Source organism: Phasianus colchicus, chromosome 18 (genome assembly GCF_987193195.1).
Source record: "Phasianus colchicus chromosome 18, bPhaCol1.hap1.1, whole genome shotgun sequence".
In the NCBI taxonomy this organism is placed as follows: domain Eukaryota; kingdom Metazoa; phylum Chordata; class Aves; order Galliformes; family Phasianidae; genus Phasianus; species Phasianus colchicus.
The window spans coordinates 11,022,149-11,047,007 of NC_143453.1; the positions used below are offsets into that span (position 1 = coordinate 11,022,149).

At 41.4% G+C, this 24,859-nt stretch overlaps 1 protein-coding gene across 9 annotated transcripts in view; it reads right to left on the minus strand.

Annotated features, from left to right (window-relative positions):
* GALNT9 (polypeptide N-acetylgalactosaminyltransferase 9) overlaps positions 1–24,859 on the minus strand; it is a 439,027-nt gene that overhangs the window by 141,490 nt on the left and 272,678 nt on the right. For 8 of the 9 annotated variants that reach the window (XM_090120751.1, XM_090120750.1, XM_031592751.2 and 5 more), the window contains 4 exons: positions 21,288–21,454; positions 19,000–19,174; positions 9,336–9,533; positions 2,233–2,350 (listed from right to left, as the gene is read on the minus strand). In XM_090120751.1, coding sequence (XP_089976877.1) covers positions 2,233–2,350; positions 9,336–9,533; positions 19,000–19,174; positions 21,288–21,454 — 658 coding nt within the window. Of the gene's footprint in view, positions 1–2,232; positions 2,351–9,335; positions 9,534–14,639; positions 14,770–18,999; positions 19,175–21,287; positions 21,455–24,859 lie in introns of those variants that run through there. The other variant, XM_090120752.1, reaches the window with a different exon arrangement.

The window sequence follows — 24,859 nt, forward strand, 5'->3', positions numbered from 1 at the left end:
TTGCAGCTGGCCATGTTCTGTGGCAGCTCCTGTGTGAATCAGCCTTGGGAAAGGAAGGAGTTTTGCAATTTACTTTGAGATTCTGCAGTTAAAAAAAATCTTTCTAAATTCACAGTGATTTCATAAGTATCCTTCAGGGAAGAGAGGAGGTCTCTGTGCATTTTCATGCTGCTGGTTTCTGACACTTCAGAAAGAACAAAGGAGGGGATCGGGGCAGGACTTGTGGATGACCAGGTGCACACCTCACATTACTCACTGTGCTAGATTCAGGCTGAGAATGCAGATGAATGGCCATGTTATGGACAAGCTCATTTTAGACTAAACTTGCTCACACTCCTGTGCTTTCACAAAGCCCTTCTCAAACATTTAGAGTAGGGTTCATTATTCTTTATACAGAAAGAAACAAGCCAACCAAAACCACACACACACACACACAACACAACCAAAAAGTGCCAAAGTACAAAGACTGAGAACTTGTTTCTAGATCCTCTGTGTTTACAGACTTCAACATGTTCCCTTCCCCTGAAAATCTGTCCTTACAGACTCAAATCCTCGGCTTTTCAAGCAAGTGCCATTTCATAATCCTATTAAAACCTTTGCCTCTGTTTACCAGGAGCCCTAATCGTACCCAGCAAGTTCTTCTCATCTAAGAAGAGCGACAGCTTTCAGATTTCTTAGGAGACTTATTCATCAGCCACACCAGAGTTTTGCCAGAGCGTTCAATCTATTCTGGGAGCAGCCATGTGGAAAAAGTTTCAAACAGCTGAAAGCCCTGCACAATGATAAAGGAAAGCTCACACAATCCTGGTAATAGCCTGACCCTCTTAAGGAAAATTGGATGATTTGTGGTAGCAGTTTTTCTGTCCCCTGTGTGAATTCTGAACCTTAAAGTATAAGCAGTGCAGCTGCACGGTCCCATTAAAAACTCTATCCCTCTTGTGATGCTGGAATAACAAACACACACCCATGTGTGGAAACAAGTGCTGGCGATGATGACCTTCTCCCCCAGCCCACTGGTGTGAAGGAGTTTGTAGTCATTTCAGAAAAAAAGAGCTGGATAAAGGATGGACTAATTTGATGTTCAGTGTTTCAGCGTGAGCAGAATATATGCTTTAATGAGCACATTACACACGCTAGGGACGTGTTACTGTGAAACAGAGAATAAAGAGTAAGGGGAAAATAATTAAACAGCAAGCTTTATAATGAGGAAACTGTGTTCATGCAACATTAAGTAGACTAATTTTCAAGTGCTAAGCAATGGCAGGTTCCTTGGACTTTAAAAGGACTTGCTGGAAAGGAGCACCTTGAAAACAAGGGCAAAGGATCACAGCTATCAAACCTCTTATAGGCTCAGAAGCCTGATGCTGTGCAGAAGCCATCTGTCCATGCTCTGCACTGTTGTAAGAACCAGGCAAAATTCATCCCTCCTTCATGTACCTTTTCAGCATCTGTGAAGTGTCATTTTGTGCAAGAAAATCTCCCAAATCCCTCCTATCCAGAGCTCAGCCAGATCCTAACTAGTGCAGATAGCAGGTGCTCAGTTCTGTGTCCATAGCAGTTCTCGTGCTCCGGGCTGAAGGAGGTGGAGGCAGTTGGGAAGATGGATGCACACAAAAGTATACTGATTTCTGTACATTCTTCTGAGATTGCTGTACCTGATGTTTGCCAACATCGCCTTCCTCAAGATGTGTACTCTGTGGCTTCTCCAACATTATTCTCATAGCCTTTGAGGCCAGCAGGATTGGATACCTATACCCTGTAGTGCTTATTCTATAAAGAAGACCATTAACTTTTTAAAATACCACTGCATTCATTATGAGCAGCACATAGAACACTACAACTGATTTCTTTCAGCCTGGCCTCAGTTTTCTGTTGCCACTGCATCTGCTAAGACAACATACGTATATCATCATCTGCACAATGAGCACACACAGACTGTTAGCACAGCTCTTATCACAAACCGAGCTACTGGGAAAGGCGAAGAATCTGTCTCATCGAGTTCAGACACTGACAAAACGCACCAATGAACCATATTTCTGACTGTTATCAGTCGTTGCAATGCCAGTAAGGAGAGGAACATCCATTTACTGGGAATGTCAGTTCTAGATAGCACTGCAGTAACAATTACTTCAGCATAATAGCCTATCAGTCAGGCAGCAATTCTGTTGGGCCACGGGCTCCCATTTTTCTTTGCAAATAAACATTGTACAAAGTGTCTTCTTTCTTACTCACCCTCATGCCTAATTCAATGTTTTCTCCTCCATAGACCTCCATACCAGGGTCAAGCAAGCCAATCTCACCAAAATACTCTCGGTCTACTACAAATGAGCATCCGATCATGGCTGGTGTCCTGCACAGAGAGATTAAAGAAAAAAATGAAGTCGTTTTTTAGCTACTACAGAAACCATTTCACAATAAATTTACACACACAAAACACTGCTTAGTCCTGAAGTCAATAAAGTTTATCTGCTAGCCTGTACTTCCATCCTCCAATGGACAGTGACCTTGTGGAACCAGAGCCATGCAAAAAACAAGCACACTGCCAGACACACTTGGACCAGCTGTCCATGAGACACATGTGGGATGTGAGGTTAAGTACTCTCTGCAAGTAAGTGAAACATCAGATTATTTCTCCTTTGGTTTATAGACATAACAGGCATTGAAGCTGAAGTTCACCACTATCCTGAGCAGCACAAGAACTAGATAATGATTTATTTGAAGATTAATGACAATAAAACAGAAGCTTTCTCAGACACGAGGACTCCCTTTATTCACATATTAAAATTAAGGCTGTGATGAGAACCACAGATCAATCACACTATGAGGTTTGGTCCTCTTGGCATCAACTCTAACATAAGAATTTCAGGCTTAGGAAAGTCATCTCCCTGCACCCATTTGTTCCAAAAGGTCAAAGGAAACTGAGGCTGTGTGCCACAAACTGGAACGTCCATCTTCTCTTTATGTATATGCTTACACACCAGGATTTTTGTGAGATGGATGAAACTTACAGATACAAATTAATTCCTAAAACATATATTCTTGTTTACAGTTCCTAGTCATGCCTGAAGACAGACTTGCCTAAACAAAAGCCGAGATCCTCCATTACTGAAAAATGACTTTTAAGCATCCAAGGAATAATCAGGTCTAGAAACTGAAATAAAAGAAGGGCATGACCAAAGAAAGAAAATTCAATAGCTCTGAAACTAAACATGCCTTTGAGGAGTTAGGTATCTCTTTAACTTTAACCACGACAAAAAGGGAAGGGAATGGGGAGAAACAGCACAAGCCACTATCTTCATTTGCCTTTTTATGCACATAAAGCTAAGAACAGATGTCACTGGGTGAATGCTAGAGCACCACTGCTTTGGAAAATGGAATTACTAATTTGGGATTAGATCCATTTCCTTTCTAGCTCCCTAAAAAAATCCTCCAGAGGCAGCTCCCTAAAGCAGTAGGATGCTCCCCTGAGGATGTTCTCCTTCATTCCTAATGAGGAGCAGAACGTGTAGGCTTTGCAGGCTGCTCTCAGGTGCCGCAATCTCTCTCTCTGTGAGATGGATTTTTGCAGTTTCCAGCTCTGTCCATTAAAATACCAACCTGTTAATTGAATGGGGATAGGAAATACATTTTGGATGCAACTACATAATCATCACTCACAGACAAATGCCACTGAGGACTACCTTTGCAATTCCCTCCCTCTCTTCTGTTTTATTTTTTCTCATTCAATATATGCTAATGCAAACAGACTCCACAGGCCCTCATGGCATATTCTGAAAAAAAATGTTTTCAAGAATGAGCAACAATGGCTGTGCAATGGCAGAAGAAATGACATCGTGCTCATCAGAGACACCAGTTAAAAAATTTCCACTGTCAGTGTATCTCCACTTGAATTTGGCTTCCTATAGCCACTGCACATCTACACCTCAGCTCGGCTGCAACCCTGGAAGCTGAACAAGACAGTGATCAGTGAAGGGAAAGCTGGAAATAATAAGCCTGAGGCTTTGCCCCAGCCACATCCTGATGCAATGGAAGAAACTGCCCACGAAGCACAATGCTGAGTTTTCCGAACAGTGCATGCCAAGACTTCCATCAGGTTCAACCAGAGTTTGGGACATTTAGTTCTCATCAAGCCCAGGCCCTTAACTTTCCTGTGCTTTGACTGATCCAACTGTAAACTAAGTGTAATACGATTGCACAGCCCAGTGAGCTGGTAACGGTGCTGGGACTCTGGAGACCTCAACTCTGCTCCCATCTCTGTCATTCATTTGATCTTCAGTGGATCACCTCCCCCTACCTCTGTTTCTCTATCTGCAAAGCACAGATAATACTTGGTAAAAGTTTCAGGTCTGCCTTAGCAGCCTAAAAGCCTAACATTCATTTATAAACGCACTTTAAGTTTTATTTTATACTGGACTGCAATGTAATTGCCATATTGCAAACATCTTTAACAAACCTGCCCCTCCTAAAGCATGAGACCTTTGTTTGGCTTAACCACCGGGTTCCTCTCATAGCTAAAAAGCTCCAATATATCTACTGCTTTCAATACAGTGCATCTGGCACTCTCCTGGAAAGTCAGCAATAGATATATGAGAAAAACTGTGTTAGGACATCCTAAGCACGGCTCACCACCAAAGGACTGACAAACAAGAAGGTGCCTGCCCTTTGCACTTCATGGCTGCAAAGTAAAATAAACGTGCATCGCAGGCGCTTCCCTATAAAAGGACCTTCTTCTTTAAGTTAAGGACTTTGCAGTAAAACAGTGACATTTTTAGAAGGAAAGTGTCACAGAACAGCAATTGGAAGTGTATTACTTATTAGCAACACCTGAAAAGGTGTTGAGAGAATTAATTGATTGGTGGAATATTCCTTCACAGAACTGAAGATATTATAAGCTTTCATTTTAATCAAAAGCAGAAGTAAAAAGTTAACAAAGGAAACATACTAAAATGGCTTTTGCAGCTAAAATCTTAAAATGCAGCATAGAATAGCATGATTCTGCACTGCTGAAAGATACGGCACGCTGCTACCAGAGCAGGGGCACTGTGTGGCCACGAGCAGTGCTGCTGTGGGATGGCTACCAGAGTCAGGGTGCACTGGCCAGAAATTCAGGTTCCTAAGCAGCACCTCAACCCTGACCTGGCAGATAGGTTAGGGAGCCTGCATAAGCATTTAGTTTTTCTTACAAATCATGCCTTCTGCAATGGAAGAGTCACACCAGGCCATAGGAACAGAACTCGAGGATAGATCTGCTGTTCAGGAGCTGCAGGAAAAAAGCTGTCAAGCTTAATGAAGGGAAGGTATGCTAATTCCTTTGGAGAGAAACAGCAATGGAAAATAAAGCGACCCAGAAAGCTTGGCTAGGAATGGCAGGGCAGTAAGGACACAAAATAAAATTCTGGAGCCCTGCAGGAGTAGAGTTTATGGAACAGGCAGGATGCCATCAGACACCTAAAGGTGGCTGCATCACCATCGGTGTGGTGGACCAGCACAAGGTCTGCCTGCATGTGAGAAGGGCACACAGGCTCCAGCCAAAGCAGGCAGCCTGTGGGCATGTCAGGTGCTCATCTGCATCCATGTGTGAGACACACATGCTTTCTGGAGTGGCTGACTCAGTGCACACACACACACTTCTTGCAGTATTAGAGCAGTAAGTGAGAACATATGCAACAATGAAATGCACCACTGCTGCAAAAGGAAGATAAAGCAGAAAGCTGTGCAGTGCTTGGCTGAGGGAGGCTGATTAATGACTCCAGTGTTGGTGGCTGCTGATCATGAAATCAAACAGAGCAGTCCATCAAAATCATGGCAGATGAGGGAAGATGAGCCAGACAGAGCTCTGAAGAGAAGGCACCTTCTTTGCTGTTCCAAAATGCAGCATTATCTTTTATATGCAGAAAAAATCCAGCCTGTTTCAGTGCATAGCCAAATTCGTTAGAAACCCTCTGCAAAAGTATCCTTTGTTACACAGTTTGTTGCCAGATGATAAGGACGTTTTTGGGCAGTGTTCTCAGGAACACAAATGGAAAATGACGTGATGGACACAGCATGTCAAAATAACCATCCTCATTTAAATCTTCACGTTACAGACATCTCACATCTTAAATGTCAAACATGCAAAATGGATTGCCTGCAGAAACTGAATTGGGAAACATCAATTGCTCCAAATTTCAGACTATTAGCACAGGGAAAGAAAAGGAACTGACTTTGAACTGTAGCAGAAATCTTTACAAAATCTGACACTTTATTCTTGCTACTCCTTTACTGCTGCTTGCACTTCAAGGCTACATCCCCTTTATCGTTTGGACTGCAGCAGCCAGGCTCTGATCCTCGCTGATACCAGGACACAGAGATTCCACTGAAAACCTTTGGTCCCTTGGGAGATCCAGGAGTAAGTATTCAGCTATGCCAAACACAAAACACGATCACTACTAACACAATGTTACTAGTTATTAGCCCTTTCTTTTACAGAGCGCACAGAGCCTCCAAACAAACCCCCTATTTGAAAAGGCAGTGTAAAAGGAAGCTTTGGGAGGGAGGGTGTCAGCAAGGGCTGAATGAATGTGCAATTTTTCTGTTCATGAACAACCTTATGAAAGCATTGAAAAGACATGTGGATCTAAACACAATCACTGTGGAACAGTTTGTGTGCCCTGAAAACCGGACACAGTTGCAGTTCACCATGTGGGATGCTGGTTAGAAAACTAGGCCTGTATCAGACTAAAGGAGATTTTGAAAGCCTGCTCACTTTTCTGACTTCCCCTTGCTTTTAGAAACACACCTTACATTTTTACAGTTACTAAGTTCATATCAAGTGTGTCTTCAAATTTCAGTTCTTAGTGCAGACTTTCTGATCCTTTTCATCAATTCATATGTTTTCTCTTTTCATCACCATAATTACACTGGCATCTCATTTAAAAGCCACAAAATTGCACTGTATGTCTATAGGCCAGCATAACACAACAGCACAGCCAAATGCTTTAGCAAATCCATCCATCAGAAATCAGTGCAGCGTGACTATCAAGCAGAAGCCCCGCTCTCCTAGATCTCTGCCTTCAAAGCACATGTTCCCAGGGAGCCATGTAAGTGTTCACGGTTCAACATTGATGTCTCTGCATTTTAGAGCATGTAATTCATAATTTGCAGAGAGGTGTTTCTGTATCCAGAACATCTCAGTGCTGCTGGAATTGTCTGCAAGAGCCGGGCGCTCTCCTGCTCAAGCTGCTTGTCTCATCTCCCTCAGTGCAGTTTATGCACTGCTGAACCGCAGGGTTTCTGCTCAGAGTAAAATCACAGCTCTTGAGAGCCAGCTGCTATGTGCATCAGATTTCAACACTACTCAGTGCCTTGAGTTCTTGAACCTTATTCAGTTCCGTACCTGTCCAACTCAGCACCAGTGTAACTCTGGCAAGTACTTGAACACACACCTGAGGAAAGCCCATGGTAAATGGAGGCAACATTGCTGAAAGAAAACTAACTCTTCTCCCAACAACACAGGGGTGAAATCCCTTAATCACTATTGGAAAAATCCATAGCTGAATTTCCAGAAATACTTTGCAAAATTCCATACTTCAGTGAGTGCATTAACTACCCCTGCTACAAAACTTGTCCAAGGAACCTGCTGAGGTTTAACTAACTTTAATCTCTTAGCTCAGTCTTATCTGATATTTGATGATGTTTCTCCAAAATAGAAGAGACTCAAATATGAGAACAACTGATGTGAAAATTAATATAGTGATTCCACATATAAACTGGAAGTAATGAAGTGTGCAAAATCTTTTGGGAATAAAAGACTGAAACCCTGATTTCGGGAGTGAAAGCTTTGGCTGATTAATTTTCCTTCTTCAATATCTATTTCTCAGAGCTGAGTGAAATAGATAGAGAATGCCTGTGCTTTTAAAACAATGATGAGAGGACAGGGCATGTTATCCAAGAACAGTGATTTTCTAAGTAATTACTTTCCTGCTTATTGAGGTTTCAAGCTGAGCGAAGGGTCAGTGCTGAAGGACTGTGCTGTGCTGTGATAAGTAAGGTCAGTGTTGCTGCGTATCTGTTTTGCAGTCACAGGGCATGAGAGTGAAACTAACAGCAACTTGCAACACTTGCTCAAATATGGACTGAAATAGTCCTTGTATGAGGGTGAGACCCTGTGTGATGGTCCTACCCAACCAATCATTTAGAAATGCGAATAGCTCATCTTGTGTCCTCACACTTCTAAAAGACCAGCAAAGGTCTTTCCAGTTGGGTGTGTTGTTTGAGTTTGCTTGGATGAACTTGGAACAGGCATCTGAGAACCTGACAACTCAGGCTCTATGCTGAAGGGAGGTACACCATCTTTTCTGCCAAAGCCTACACTGAGACCCTACGATAGAGTTTTAGCTCACTTTAGGGTGGAGCTGATATACATCAGGATGAAGATGCCTCTAAGAAGATAGTTTGTATCCTTCCTAGGAAAGTTCAAAAACAAGGCAAAGAACCCTAGAGTAAAATCTTTTTTATCATTTATTTCAGCAGTTGCTAAAAAAAGTACCCTTCACTCAACATGGCACTTTTCAGAGGAGCAATGAGACAAGCATCTGCACCAGAGAAGAAAGTTTGAATGTGAATTTTCAAAAGAAGAGGAAAGAAAGACTCATTCTCCTCAGTTCTCATTTTCTCACTGTAACTTTAACAATTCTCAAAATGACTATGACAATTCCTGAATTGTCCAGAATCAGTATTTCCTTAGAAAATTTCATTTCTGTAAGGAAAAATGTTACCTTACAGAGAAAATAAAATGATGCTCTGCTTATATGGTCTGGTTTCATTTCAAAATTCATCCAGTGGGAAAACTCATAACATGCACAAAGTTTTCCAAAAAAAGAGCAACTCTCCAATGAGACCAGGCTAACACATCTCCTACTAGTGTTGCTGGGAAGCTCTGGTTTGGGCTGATGTCCAAGAATGCTGCCTACAGACCCAAAGTGAAAACAGCCTCCTTGCAATCACATAAAAAATACCTTCATTTTTCATACGTACAATGTTTATCTGACTCATTACTCATGACAGGGTCCATTTGGAACATAAAACATAGATGAAAAAGATCTTTCTATCTTAGTAAGGGCCACAAAGTGAACTGGAATCACATTTTCACAACTAGCGCACAGCTTGTACGCACACTGTGGTGCAGCTCTGAAATGTCACACATGCATTCACAGCTTTGCAGACCCATCCATGTTCCTGTTTCATTAAACTACCCCTGGCACAAAGTCTACAGCCTTGCTTAACTTCAGTTGCCCCTTGGCAGACTGCTGAGATGGAGATGTTGTCAGCACAGTGACAGCACGTAGGAGGTTTACCTGATGGGTGCTGACTCGTCCCCTTTATCGAGCCAGTCCTGTGGTGGGATGATGTACATGCACCAGAGGCCCCAGTTGTAGCCATGGGCTGCATTGGCATATTGCTGCACTTCAAAAGTGTTGTACTTGATGTTGTCAATTGCTGGCAAGATGATCCGCTTTCTGTCTTCTTTGATCCGGGTAAGTGCAGGCTCCACCCTGAGAACAGTAAAAACAGCAAAACATTTTGCAACCATCCAGTTACCCTGGGCCCCTCTTTGCAGTCTGATAAAATAACGCTCTCTAATACTGAGAACTTTAACCCAGCAAGATGGCAGACCATAACAGCATGGCAAGATCAAATGCATGTCACCGTCTTAGAGCAAAGGGGCTGAGGTTTGGCATGGCCATACTCACATAGCAGCCTCACACAAATTATTGCCTCTATGGAGTTGTAGCACTTTGTGTTTAATAACACAAAATTTACCAAAGATTTATTCTTATGCCTTGGGAATGTTGTTTCAATTTGTAATGGGCAAGTGTTGAGAGTCACCATGACCAGAGTAAGTATTAACAGTCCCTTAATGTCTACAGCACCAGGATGCCTCCTGCTGATGAGGTATGAAGAACAAAATGCAGAACAGAGAATGAATCTGAAGGTTACTCAAAGATTTAAATCTTGTTTTTGAAGGACTGGCTCCATCGGACCTTGTTTGAATGACAAACAAGGCTGCACTGCGTCTTCTAAAACCTCTCTGATGATGAGAAGGTTTCAATAGCCAGATGGTGCAAAAGCAGCAACCTGCAGGAAATGTGCCATCATTTCAAAAGGCTTTAAAACATCAGTGTGCTTTCAACAGAAGCTGTATCCCAAAGTGTTTCAGGAACCACTCGCTTCTGGCCAAGGTAGTCTGAAATTGCTAAGAAGTTTGAGAGAAACTGATCCTAAAAGGTAACAGACTTATATAAGGGTGGAAAGCACTTCTCAAAGCAGCATTAGAAACAGCCACCACTTCATTCTTTTGTAACAGTTTCCCCTTGAAACTAACTTTGAAGATTTTGCAGAGCTCTCACGTGTACCTTCTCCAAGGGAAAGGGGGTTTGCTGCGATTCACAGAGGCAGTAGGAGCTGAGCACTGATCTTTTCCCTTTTTTGTAGCTTAAAAGGCAATCATTCCTTCCTGCTTTCAAGTTGGTTGATTTATGTTCTGTTATCTTCTATTTTATTTGTTACCATGTATTTTCTTGTGTATGCTAAATGAAAGGGACGAGTTATGAAATTAACTCAACCTCCTTTTCCCTTCTGCATTGCCTCAGTCTGAACTATCACAAATTTTCTGATCTCATCAGTAAGAAGATAGCATTTCCTCTGTACTCAGGTATGGCCAAAATATTCCTCTTTTGTGTACACTGACTGCTTATGCGACATCACACTCTTGTTTTACCCCACCCCAGGGGTGCAGAGCATTATTCATTATGCCAATCTGTAAAGTCCTGAGGCCACACACACGCACCCCCATACAGAGCCAATATGACCTGCCAAATCAGGCTAAGCAGCTTTGACTATTAATAAGAGATTATAGTTATGAGATTAACTGCTTTAAAACCCAGTGTGTGCCCACCAGAGAAACTCTTGTAACTCCAATAAAGAAGGAAAGAATACAAAAAAAAGGCGAATCTAGCTTGTTCTTTCCATAATGCTGTTCATGTTCACCAGCCTAGAGGCAGACATCAACCAGACACACTTCTCCTATCACTGTTTGTGTGCCACCATGCATGGCTGTGGAAACCCTCACTCATAATATCAACAGGAGGCTCTCTCTCTTGCTTTTAGCCTCTGGAATAAAGGCTTTCAAAATATCAAACATCATCATCAGTGACAGGCCCTGATAAACTGGCAGAGGTATCCTCTTCTTTGCAGTTGTGGGGAAAAAACATTATCTTGGAGCCGGCTACTGAAGAGCATTTGGGGCAGGAGCCTTGTTACAAAACTGACTGGTTCCCCTGCAAACTGACCAACATTGCAGCAGCCTCTGGGCATTGCCCTGGACCCACTTCTGAAGCTCTTAGACACTGCTTTAGCATATTTAGTGTAGAAGATACACCACAGGGTAGAGGGATTACACCCTCCAGAGAGCAGTCATAGATGGGATGGGAAAATCCAGTTCAGAGTTCTCTGTTACTTGGCAAAACTCAAAATGGAGTGACTTCTCAGCTAACATTGCACACCTGTGAGATTTCTTAGCTTGTCTTGCCCTGTCAGGGATGGCAGAAATAGTCAGGAGTATTCAAAAACCAAGCCTCACAGCATCTCAAAGGGACCTACAGGAACGTTCAAATCCCAGCTTCTGTCAATGCCTTCTGTGCCACCAGCACTGCTTGTGCTGTTTTTCTATCTGCCATGATCTCCAGGCAATGGCCAGTCTGTCTAATGAAGTACTACTACAAGCTTCAACAGGAAAGGGTAATAGACTGTGTTTACATTGCTTATCTTAGGTAATTCATGAAATACAAGCCTCTTTTTAGTTGCTGCTCACTGCCACAGAAGTCCAGCCCTGGAACAGCTCTGCTGCACTCAGCAGACTTGCATGATAGCTTTGCGTCTGTAGGCTGAGCTACACCATCATCAAATCCTTTGTCAACCTTGCTGGTAATTCTGGCTTTGTCTAACTGCTAAAGGTTTTCGAAAGGATTATGATTAAATCTTTCCTAGAATTTTTTTTTTTCCTTACTTTAAGCTGCTACATTATTATGTGGATTTACTCATCCTCTTTACAGGCACCAAAGTTCATTTATTTTCTTTCCTCATGCTTTGTCATCTCCACTGTACATGTAGAGATGTCAGGTGCTCCTGGCAGCTTCAGGAGAAAAAGGACTGAATGGAAGAGGTCACTGAAGTGCAAGTGGGCTCACCATGCTGTGCTGATGAGCTGCAGTATGGGGTTGGAATATTTCCTTTCCACATGGCCACTGCTGGCAGTGAGGCAGGATTCAGCTCTGCCTGATTAGTTAAGTCAGATGTGAATTTTGAGATTCACCACTATTCTTCACAGATGCAAAAAATACCAGGTTCCTAGCTTGTATCAAGGTATAGGAACAGAGTAGCAAATGCAAGTTATAATAATAACAAGATTAACAAGTTATTTACTGGAACGAGAAAAAATTCTTCCAGGCAAATTCACAGACATGATAGATTTCAGTAAATTAAATATAATCACAAGATTAAACTTTCTAGGTAGCACTTCACCTCCTGCAGCTTTGTGGCTTTTTTTTCTTCCTTCCACCACTTCATGAAAAACAGGCAGACAGTTTGGGCTAGAATTTGAGTGACAAAGAAGTTCCTCCCTTCCATCTCTAGTAAAAGAATATATTTGTCAGTTGTGTCCTCCCACTCTGAATATATAGCTAGTGAATGGATAAAGTCAGAAGAGAGAGGACAGTAAATTTAACTCTCTTATAGACTCCGCTAAGCTAATGGCTATTTTCACTTGGGTTTTATTTCCCTGAAGCAGCTCCTGAAATACAGTAACACACTGCAAATGTCTCATTCCCAGGACTCAGTCCTGTGGCTAACAGTGAATGATTAAAACTCCAGAGAGCATAAGGCCCTATTTTGGTGGGCTTCCCACAAGCACAGTGACATGCTGGTAGGAGCATCCACGTATTCTGCGAAGTGGCAGAAACTGTCCTGGGGGATTTGTGGCAAGAATCTGATCAGGAGCAAAATCACAACGAAGGGATGTGTTGATTTGACAGTGACTGTTTAGCATTTCTCTAACTATAGCACACACATGTCATGTTTTCACTTACCAGTGAGAAAAGTGGAGGTCAAAGTATGGAATTTTCAAGGTGCTGAGCACCCATGTACTCCCTATATGGAGTACACTCCATGAACTCCCCTATAGGAGTGCCAGCAATGATGGTACTGTGTAAATGCTCCTGACATAAATATTAGAGTTAGAAAAAGAACTGGAAGGCAGAATTTAACTGAGTTTAAAATGAGTCTGTGAGAAGATTGAGAGTAAAGGCTGGGGTCGTACTGTGATCATATTCGCTTCCTAATCCCATTGTAAGTCTTTCTCTGAAAATATATTCATTCTCTCTTTAACTCTGGGCCAAAGCAGAGCAGCTCAAACCCCAGGAGACATCAGGGCAAACAAAAATTGTATGCTATCTTGCATCCTTATCAGATTGTCAGAGTTCATGCCAATGGGGAAGTCTGATTTTTTACAACACTTAAAAGAACAGCTTCTTCCAGATAAAAGAAATGGGTAAAAACAAGTTAGTAATGAGCTCCTCAGCACACACGAGTATGTAATTCACCCCTCAAATATGTAAAGCCACCTACTGACTTCAAGCAGACTTTTTAAAACGAACATAGGAAGAAGTGTATGTGATCTAAGAGAAGAAACCACAAAAATGCCACAAGGCAGATCTGCTGCTGCTACCCAAATCTTCTGCTCATGGGACTTCATGTCTTCCAAAAAGCTTTGCCAACCTGCATTACCATGGGAGCAGACCCAGAGCCTCTTTCAGTTCTATAAACAGAACAATTCTAATAGATATTCCACAATAAATCATTTTCCCTTCTTTTTTTTTCTCCCTCTAAATGGCACTTTTTATGAATTTGTCCAAAACCACCAAAACCAAACTGTTTGAGCTGTGCAGGAATTGTGCTGGGGAGGTTTTCCCCTAAATTCTGCCCCTGTCCTAAGTAGATGTTTGAATATCTTGGTCTCTGGGTTGTTCTGAGATAAACACTTTTCTTTTTTACTCTCCATTATAACCATTCCAATTTTTACTGTAATAAAAGAAAAAAGAACATTAAAAAACATTTCTTTTTCCCCCTTTCACAACTCAGGATTCTCTTTTCTCCTTGCAAGGAGTCTTCCTTGAGTTCTTGTATGACATTAAAAGAAAGACAAAATGGCCTCATCTGTTAAATTTTGTGGCTCGGTGGGTTTAACACTTTATTCTACTCTGGCTGTACCACTGCCAGTTACCATTTTAACTAAAAACTTAAAAGAGAAATATAAGAAAAAAAGCTGTGTAAGCTGAAAGCTTATTCTGCATGTGATTTTATATGCTACCTCAGATTTTACTGACAATATACATTTATCAGATGCAGACAAGCAGATTTAAAGACATACATAATTCTCCACTGAGGCCATATGAAGAATAATTCATGCAGAATTCCTTTCCAGTAAATAAGTGTTCAGAGAACTAAAAAAAAAAAAAAGAATATATATATCATAATGAATATATATATATACATATATATCATACTCCCCTCCTCGATTTCAAAGAGGAGGGGAAATTACTCACCTGTTCTCCCTGACATCTCTATCAGCACCCCTGTGTGCCCCTGGAGGTGCAGACCTGCAGCCCACAGCAGAGCAGAGCCAGCACTGCTCAGCACCTGCTGGAGAGTAAAGATCAGCTGTTTGGCTGCCAAACCTGAACAGCTCTTCTCAGCACCACTGAAAAGCAGTGAGGATGCTTTAATGGGCATTCCAGGTTGTTTAGGTAGATGAATAGTTTAAGTTGGTTTTCTTATGTGTTCTCTGTATGCAAACTAGCACTGCCCCAAGAATGTGGAAGGCCCACATGACGTTTGCTGCATGCTGCCCTCTTTACTTAGATAGCATTAGTTCACCTTTGCTATCTGAAATAAATTGGTTACCAAATCGAACCTCACCTTTGGATGAGCAAAAACTCCTTCAATAAAGACACATCCTTCCCTTTGCTTTTGCATAAATAGTACTTCCTTCCCAAGTCAAACTCAGCTTGTTATCACAGATGCTGCAATAAAGCATGGCCTGATTAGCAGTAATTAGGCGTGAATCCTAAGGGAGGGACTGCACAGGAGGACTACAAACAATTTCACCCTTGGCTTCAGTGTTTCTCTCACTAGGAGAAAAAGCTACCCAGACTCTGGCAGGCCCCCAAAGAGTCACATGAGCTCAGTTAGAACAGGCAGGACAGGGTGCTTACCTGCTGGTTGAATTTGGCTTCCAATGCACCACATGAAAGCATAAAGAAGGGAACTTTCATAAGAAGCAAAGTTATTATGTCTTTGTCCTACAGACGTGTAACCATGTCTCCAATATCAAGCAGTTGGGATAACCAAAGCCAAAACAGAAGATTAGGAGGAAAGCAACTTCCTTTTTCATTATATAGTTTCTCAAGAATCCACTGCTTAAGGCCACTGCAGCCAATTGCAGTACATATTACAGCATGAAATAGTATCTGCAAGGTGCTATCCGTAGACCTGGCATCTTGATCTTCAGCTCTTAGTTTCTTAAAATTCCCATTTTCTATCTTTTTAAAACACTGACAATTTCAGGGATAATCTATAGTGATGGGCTGTGTGTAGCACAGACAGATGGATACTGAGCTTATATTTCAGGTCTTCTTTCTCATGTTGGGCTGTCTCTATCTCCCTCTGGTATATTGAAATTTTTTGATGAAATGCTCTTACTCCTCTACTTCCTTTTGTCTGACAAAATTTTAATTACTACAGCACTTCATATCTCCATTCAATCCTTCAATACTACTTCTGTGATACGTGCAAAATCAAGTCCTAAGCTAGAAAGCAAGTATAATACTCTATCATTATGTCTTCTTTTATGGCTCCTAGCATCCTTTTTATGGCTGCTAATATATTGTGGTCTCTGCCTTTCTCTTACTGACTTCTGCCCTCCTTTACTCAATGTGCCCCTTTTCTCATCGATAGAATTAACACCCCATTTCTTCTCTCTCTTCTTTCCTGCTCCCAGATATAATGTAGTGAAGTTCTTTCCTCCTTGTCATATTATTCCTTCCCATCTCTCGAAGACAGGAGTCTGTATGATGTTCTACATCTTCTGCAATATAATTAGCAGCCAGTATGCAATTGTCTGTGCTCAGTGTTACTTGTGTAGTGCTTCGTGCACAGCGGGTGGACCTAACACAAAAGTCAGAGCAGGAGTGCTGAAATCTGCGGTGGAATGAAGGGAAAATCAAATAGTACAAGCTTAAATATCTATTCAGGCACAAATGTGCAACTTTCCCGGGAGATGGTTTTTGTGAAAATTGTGGTGTCTGCCTTTCCAGAAAACTGTTACACATGGCCTCCTCCCATGCTTCCATTCCTCTCTACTCCTGCTGCCACAGCAGCAGTATTACCTCTCACTGCCAAAAGCCTTAAGGGGAACGGGTCAGTAGAAGCTCTTTGCTCTGTGCTAACACATTTTAACACCTGAGAAGCAGAAAAGCAGCAATTAAGCACAGTATGATAAATAATTCAACAGTTAATTTGACCTGCCAGGTTGTGGAGTATTTTTTAAATATCCTACCATATTGTATTTCACTTTAGAAGAAATGTCCCTAGAGAGTTATGCTGTGAGAGCAGCCTTTGAGTGCTATTGCGTGATCCAAGGCAAGAGCTCACCCATAATGGGATGACTATTGCTTAAAGAAAAAATGTAGGTTTTTTTTATTGTCAGAGTTCTGCATATTTCATGAGAAAGTGATGAAGTCCTTTTCTGATTCCCTTTGAATTTATCTGCCAGCTGATTAGGCAGGTAAAGCAGCCACAGAATGGAAGACTAAAATTACACTGCAGGTAACTGACTGTTAGATGGAACACAAACCAAACAGAAAGTTAATGCTCTTTTCTGTGGTAAAGGAATTGGCTGGTTTTTAATTGCCTCACAAATAATCCATAGGCAGTTCTGAGTGGGAGTAATCCATGTGGCCACTGAACACATGAATACACTCAGTAAAAAGGGGAAAATATTCACACAGGATAAGACTTAGCAGGAGAATGGACACCAGTGCTTTAACAAGCTACTCTACTCCCTCCTCACTACCAAGTTCGTAGAGATCTTGAGTGGGGGTACTGGTAACCTGGTGGGAAAAAATAAAGCAACCCACATAGAAAACCTTCCTGTCCCTACTAGTAAAAGGAGATGAGATGAAAACTGAAATGACAGGCAAACACATGATGCATCATGGGCAGAATTAAAACTAGTGGGAGACAGACAAGGATTGAGATGGCTGTCAGCAGCACCAAAGAACAGAGGAAATACCAGAAAGGAACACACTGAGCTTCCATGTGCAACTCAAACAAGTGGTTATATTACATTTCTGGTATACACTTGCTATTCTCATCCATCTTCTGCAGCTATCCAGAAGCCAAGTGGTCTCAAAGCAGCTGCACAGACTGGCTCAATAGTATTATTGAGACTTGTTGAAAGGAGAGTACACCAGGGAGAATGCGGTAAACGCAAACACTTTTTATCTTGAATATACACACACACTCATTTACTGAGTAGTCCATGAACTTGCTATGCTGATTTCAACTCCTTCTGACATTAATGCAAAGTAAGCATTAAAAAAAAATCAACGAACACAGCCAGACACAGCCACAAAACCTTTTTATGCTTACAGACACCACTGCCTAGTTTCTCTAGGTAGAATACATCAATAAGATATCAATGTCCCTTACAAAATAGGTAACAAAATTCCCTGCAAGTCTCAAAACCTGCAGCTCAGGACTGACTAAGCAGGAGCATGTTCTCCCCAGCACCAGGCTGCAGCCTCCAGTTCTGCCCAGTAGCTGATATTAACTTACATAAGCTTTTGCAAGGTTTTCAGAGATCCACCTGCCTTAAAAGTAGATAAACAAATTAACGCCTTAAGCTTCTAAAAAGTAACTATGACTGCTATTACAGTCTCTGACGGGGCGAAAAATAGGGTGAATAGAAACCAGGTGCACTTTAGTGCATCTTCCATTCATGAACATACAAAAATAAACACTCCACTCCTTTGCAATTAAGTTGCTCTCTGGTTGCAAGCACAGCTAATTTTAGTTTTAATTCAGGGATCTCTCTCTCAGAACTGCAGAGTATAATCAGCTCCACCATAATCCTCCATCATCATTATGAAATACCAGACTCTCTTTGGAAAATACACATTTTACATGCTGAAGGTCCCACCAGCCCTTTTTCAGCTGACTGTGTACTTCATTCCTTCAGATGAAAGTTCAGGTTCTAGTAATGCCAAATATTGGCCACTAAGTGGTGCTGCGAAGACTTCTCCATCTGCAGATCTGGTCCATTAAGATCGAACTGGTACTAACCACAGCTAATACCCTTCCTTTCCAAAACGGAGAGGACGAGAAAAGGCACACTAATTTCAAGTCCCATTAAAAATACAGGAAATATTTCAATATTTCCTTCCAAATGTAAATGTAAGAAAATTTACAAGTCAGATTTATATTCAAGTTTGTAAGAAGGAAAGAAAGAAAAGGTCAAGCAGATTAAATAAAAGTAGTTGAAAACATGCATCTGCCTTGAGCACAGAGCCTCCCTAATGGAATGTCCACATCTGCCTGCTTCAGAAGCTTTGCATTCATTTCGGGTTAAATTACTTCTCTCTCCACTAAGCTGTACTAGAGCAGGAACAAATGCTTTTCCTATGAATCTTGCAACCACAGCAGAAGACTGTTGGCAATATTGCAATAATCACAGATATTATTCAAACATAATTGCTAATGTGAAAACACAAGCCTGTAGTTGTCTCATCCATACAGTCCTTCAGCTCCCCTGTTGAGTGAATCTTTTTCACAGCCTTTGCGACACAGGGCAAACTGTAATAGTATGGTATTCCCTGCTCCCTGTGGAAACAGCCAAGGACTTACCAGCCAATGTTGAATTCCACATGAGCATCAAAGAACCCAACAACAGGAGAGGTTGCAGCTTTCCAGCCTTGGATTCTGGCTCGAATCAGTCCCTCTCGTTTGTTATTGCGCACTATTTTCACCAGACCTGGGTATCTTTTATTGACATACTGATCCAGGTTAAATTTGAGCTCAACTGCAGGGAAAAAAAATAATAATAAGCCACAAACATTCAGAATGAGATCACTGCAGCAGTCTTGCAATGCTGTGCTTTACTTTGATTTGTTCTGCAACAGATTCTTAGTCACTTTCACAGATACAAAGCAAGTACCACAGCAGTGGGACAGAGCAATTCCTGAGATACCAGCTCAGAAAAAAACATTGCACACCAGAGCATATGCTGTTAGCCTTGCAAAGATTGAATATGGCATGAAGGATCTGAGCATTGTTTTGAAGAGCTGGTTTGTCTAAATATCTTAAAATAATTACTGTTCTAATTCTCTGATGATTTGAATTAGGTTGCAAGTGGTCCCTGGAGGAATAATTCTGAACTTGGAACAGAGTAACATGGGAGTTATTGGTGTTTTTTGGGGGTCTGATTTATGCTTTTTCTTATTGAATTAGAAAAATAACCTCAATGGATTTTGGGTCAAGATCTGATTCAGATCAGAATTAATTTCCCTTCACTCTAAGTTTTCCCTTAAATACAATTAATATTATGTGATACCAGGCTTCTTCTCTGTTAAGCTAAATGGATCTTGAAGATTTAAAATAGACTTTTCTTTTTTTCATTTTCAGGCTTTAACTATAGATGGAGCTGAACTTGTTCACTCCTTCATTTCAATAGGCTCACAAACAGGCAAATTACAAAAATGGTCACTGTATTTTTTAAAAATCAATCTAGTTTGGTAATTCATTTACGCTACAGCTTACTCATAATGAAGCTTTTACTCAAATGTATTTATTAGGAAAACTTAGGAAGCTTCCACGACATCAGGAGCCTCATTCTTCTGATCTATGTTACACAGTAGAATCATTACCATCCAAATAAAAGACCTGATAAATCTCCAGTTATCTAGAAGAATGACAGAGAAAAGCCATATAAGAGTTCACTGAGAAACAATGAATCCAATTCTCTTCTGCATTATGCTGACTGAAACACTTTGTAATCTCACGTAATTACTCCATAGGTTACAGTGCAGTAACTGAAAGAAGAATTGGACAAAAGGTTTCTTAAAACTCTCTATTCTGGGGCTTATTTTTGTTTAAGTGATTTGTTCTTTTGAACATCCTTTCTATCTGGGCATCTTGAAGAAGAACAGCATCTAAAAACTGAAAGTTTAAAGTTCTTGAGCTGCGGCAGAAATGCCCAACTTGAGCCTTAAAAAAAAAATAAAAATAGGATTTAGAAGCTGTAACAGTTCTAGAAGGTTCAATTATAACAATTTAAAACACAACAATATTGCTGATTATCTGCATCCTAAAGGCAATTCCAACTGTCCTATAAAATATATCCATCAGTAGCACCCTACGTGCTCACCAAGATTCTGAGTTTTGATGGTTCTAACTGAAGTGCTATTTTTACAGTAAGGAATTACATGACCCAAAAGTTACATGCATTTTGTACCCATTCTATTATTGTATTTGCAAAGTTTTCTAAAAAAATTTTCCCAGCAAATGAAAAGAAAGAAATCAGATTTCATAACTTGTGTAAACTCGTGTTAATTGTGAAGCAGCAAAGTGTGCTCCCATGTAAAATAAACCATTTTCAAGGAGAATCTGCAACTTCATATTCCTCTGGAAACAGAACTTCAATTTTTGGTCTACTGATATTGATATTGCTCTGGCTCTCCAAATTTGGAGAAAAGTTTTGTCTCTATATAGAGATTCCTTATACAAATGTCATTAATTCTGTGAGGATTCCAACAAAGTCAACAGGGCTTATTCACAGAGTATTTATTTCTTATATAAATAGTTAATATTTACCGACAGCTTTGTGCAAGTGGCTCACTGAATCATCTCCTCATCAAACACAAACTCTTGGAAATTCTGACTTCAGGGGAAGTATGTTAACTTACACCAACGTATGGTCTGCCTTATTAGCCATTAATCAGTGGTTGTGAGCATTCATCAGTGGCTGTTCAGCTCCTTGAGCTGTTTAAATACACACCAACTCAACGATGCTTCATCCAAAGATAAAAATAACAATAATATATAATGTAGAAGTGACCAAACTCTTTCTGATTTGTATTTCATGTTCACAAATGACACGAGATATAGAACTGAGAGGAAAACTTATGTGTATTCACCATTGTCACTGTTGTCATCCACCAGAATGATCTCCTTGAGCAAATGTGAGGGGGTGTGATTCACAACGCTGTGCACAGAGCGCAGGATGACAGACAGCGCCTCGTTAACAAATATAAAGACCACAGAGATCTGGGGCAGGTCATCTGTGTAGGTCATCTGCTTGCACCTGAAGAGAAGAAAAGAACAATTAAAACCCAAGCAGCCAATGAGAAGTAAAATATACTGCAGAATGTCCTCTCATCTTTCATTGCTCTCCAGCAAATAGGGGTTTACAGGCTTTCTTATTTCTGACATCAAATGAAGATGGGGTAAAAACTGAAAAGAAGCAACATGGCTAGGAGCAACTAACTTCTTATCAACCAGGCAAAAAGTAAAGCCTATCTGTATGTATACACTTTTTTAATGGATCTCAGTCTCTGGGGTGTGAAAAACATCTCTTGAAAAACAAAAGAGTATCGCAGGTTTTGTTCATATCCTGGAGAAAGCCCACAACCCCATAGCTGCTTGTGCTCCAAGGGCACCCACGAGAAAGCCTGTTGTTAACCTGTAATTAGAATTCATACTTTTAAAACTAGGACCTTCTAAAGTGAACACTGCCCAAACAGAGCACTTGCATCACTTTCTGATTCTGCAGCTTGTGCAGCAGTAACAAATGCACGGTGTTTGTTGAACATGCAAGCACCTACTGAAGTATTTGCAAAATGAATTTGCTCCACCTCAGTATGCAGTTATTCCCACTTATGCATGTTATCATAGATAACAGTCCATGTACCTCTGCAACACCATACTGCCTTGTTTGAGGAGAATTCTCTCCCTCTAGCACAAAGGCCAACTATAAAAAATTACCTATATGTTCTCACAGTCAAAAGCCATTCTGAATTACCATAGTGATTTCTGAACCTGCTCTCTAAAATACTGCTAATTGCATCACAGGAAATGACTTTTCCTGCTCTTATCAAACTTTCTGACCTCTTGCTTATTACTCTGGCATAATGATGACTCTTTTTATCCACTACCTGCAGTCATGGAGGTGGAGAGAGCAGCAGCCACTTGACTGTTGGATCACCTTTGGAAATCTGTCATGAATTCTAGTAAAGTGCAATTATTTATAATTCCTACCCATTCCTGCACTATTTGCACAGAGACCTGATGACTTGTCACTGATTCCATGGCTACCACAGCTGCTAACTGACAGCTCACTTGAAGGTCTGTACCACTGAGAGGACCTCTGTGTAGAACTTCAGGCTAAGCTAAACATACACCTGGAGGGACAAAGATTTACAGCAGGTGTGAACACTCTGACACAGCCTCCTTTTGGAATTTCTTCTTGAGCGTGATTTTCCTCTTGACCACACCAATGTACCAAAGAAGTCCATTAATAATACTTCAGTAACACGAAAGAGCCATCAGCTAAAAGCAGGGATCTTGCAAGATTTCCCCTGACGAGGGACATCTTTAATCTGACAGGAATTTGCTTCAGAGCCTCACTTTATATCAGCAGGACGCAGCAAATTGCATCCCAGTAAATCAGGCTGGTACCAAGGGCTGGGTGTGCTGCCAGTGGAGCGAGGCAGAGGGCAGTCCTGAATGGGAACCCAGAGCCAAAAGGGAAGAGGCAAAGTGAAGCAATTGTGTTGAGAGCTGCAGAGGGCAAGGAGGCTGTGGCTGAGGAGGAGAAAGTGCAGTGATAATGGGGGCTGCCAGAGCAGCACTTGTAGTGTAGAGAGACAAGCAATTCAAGGCAAAATGAACACAATATCAGGGGCAGAGAGGCATGGGCGGATGGACCAAAGTATTTTGTCTAGGAAAAATTGGAACCACTAGAACAGCACAAGGCCTCCATAATTTACGCTGGGCTTCATTTGACTTCTGATCAAGAAATTTTGCTGAGCCTTTCTGGGGTAAGAGGTATTTCTTTTTCTAGTAAGTACACTGGAAGACTTGGTGTGGAACACCCAACCACACTGGATGCTTTTATAAAGGGCTGTTTGAATTTATCCCTCCAGGGCTAAATAATTTCTGTCATCTCTCACTGCTGTCTTCCTTCCATCTGTTCTCCCCTTTTTTTGTTAGCAGGACATAACCAAAAACTCCATTATGTTTCTATTTGGAAAATGCTCCAACCACTACACATTTGAATATTTCAACTACAACTACAGCAGAAACACCTAGATGGGCCAAGGCAAACCTCAGAACTTAGCGGTGGTTTAAATGCTGCTATCATTTTACTTATTACAAGATGAAGAGCTGCAAAAGAAGCTGTCTGCCTGAGTAAACTTCTCAAACTACAGCAGTGATTTAGGAGTTCATTTCCTAAAGACTTCCAGTCAACCTTGAACTCCCAACTCCTTAGGTCACTTCAGAAAATGAGATGGATGTGCTGAGGTAGTCAGGAGAAGGCCGTGGTCTACTAGCAAACACTTCTTATGATGTCTGAGAGCACCAGCAATCCCAGACCAGGGACCTTTTCTTAAAAATCAGAGGGTGCTTAAGTGCTTTGTTGGATTGTTGCCCAAGCCTTTCCCAATGTATTCTGTAATTAGATAGAAGCTGCAGCAATTTACAGTTAATACTTCCTTCATTTCAAGAAACTCTAACCAGCAATTGACACTCTGAGCCAAACAGTAACATTAGCAAGTCGCAATCAAAGATGCTCCACCATCAAAGTACAGCCATGCCCACTGTATGCTTACAGCCCCTTGACAATCTCACTCCAGCTGGATGCCAACAACAGACGAAGAGCATTGCATGGAGAACCATTTGTCCGTGCAATCATTGCAATCATTTGTCAGTGTCAGGAAGATACTGAAGTCCTCCTTGGTGCAGCCCTTGATTTTGGCCTCAGAGCATGGCAGAGATGTCCCCGGAAAAAAATAATGCCATAACCAGACCACTTACTTATAAGAGCAAAGGACATCCTTTCAAAAAATGGTTGGAGTAGCAGCCTGGAGATGGAGGGAAAGCATCAGAACTGAAGAAATCACCCATTTCTGGCAGCCCTGCTGCCAAACCCGGAAAGGAGCAGGGTGCCCTGCTCTGTTTCTCTCTACTCGGTCTGATCGTGTTAGGAACGGTGGCTATCGGATGAGGGAGGACAATTACAGTATTGAAAACAAATTAATCAGCACTACTGATTCAACCAGTAATACTGATCTGGGAGAGAACAGACAGCATAAGTTTGACCTACATATCAGTTAACAAAGGTCTAAGCTGGCCAGGCACAGATCATGTTTAATGTTCTCATGATGTTAAATTGCGGTTGTAAGCCGTCTCAGTGCACATCAGCAAAGGATGTGAGCACAAGGAGTACTGTCTCTCCAGGGCAGATGAGCACGCTGTAGAGAAACACACCACTGGATGCATTTAGGGCTGGTGGTTCCAAACAAAGGCTGATGATGCCATGGCTAATCACTTCCACGGAGCAGCTGAGGATGGATTAGATCTGATATGTGAAACAGCCCTTCAGGCATCTTTCATACAACACGCTAAGCATCAAACCTAAGGCATGCTGCTGTTGTCTTGGGAAGAGTCTTTGAGAGTTCTTGCTCTGCACTGGCTACTACAGAGCCTG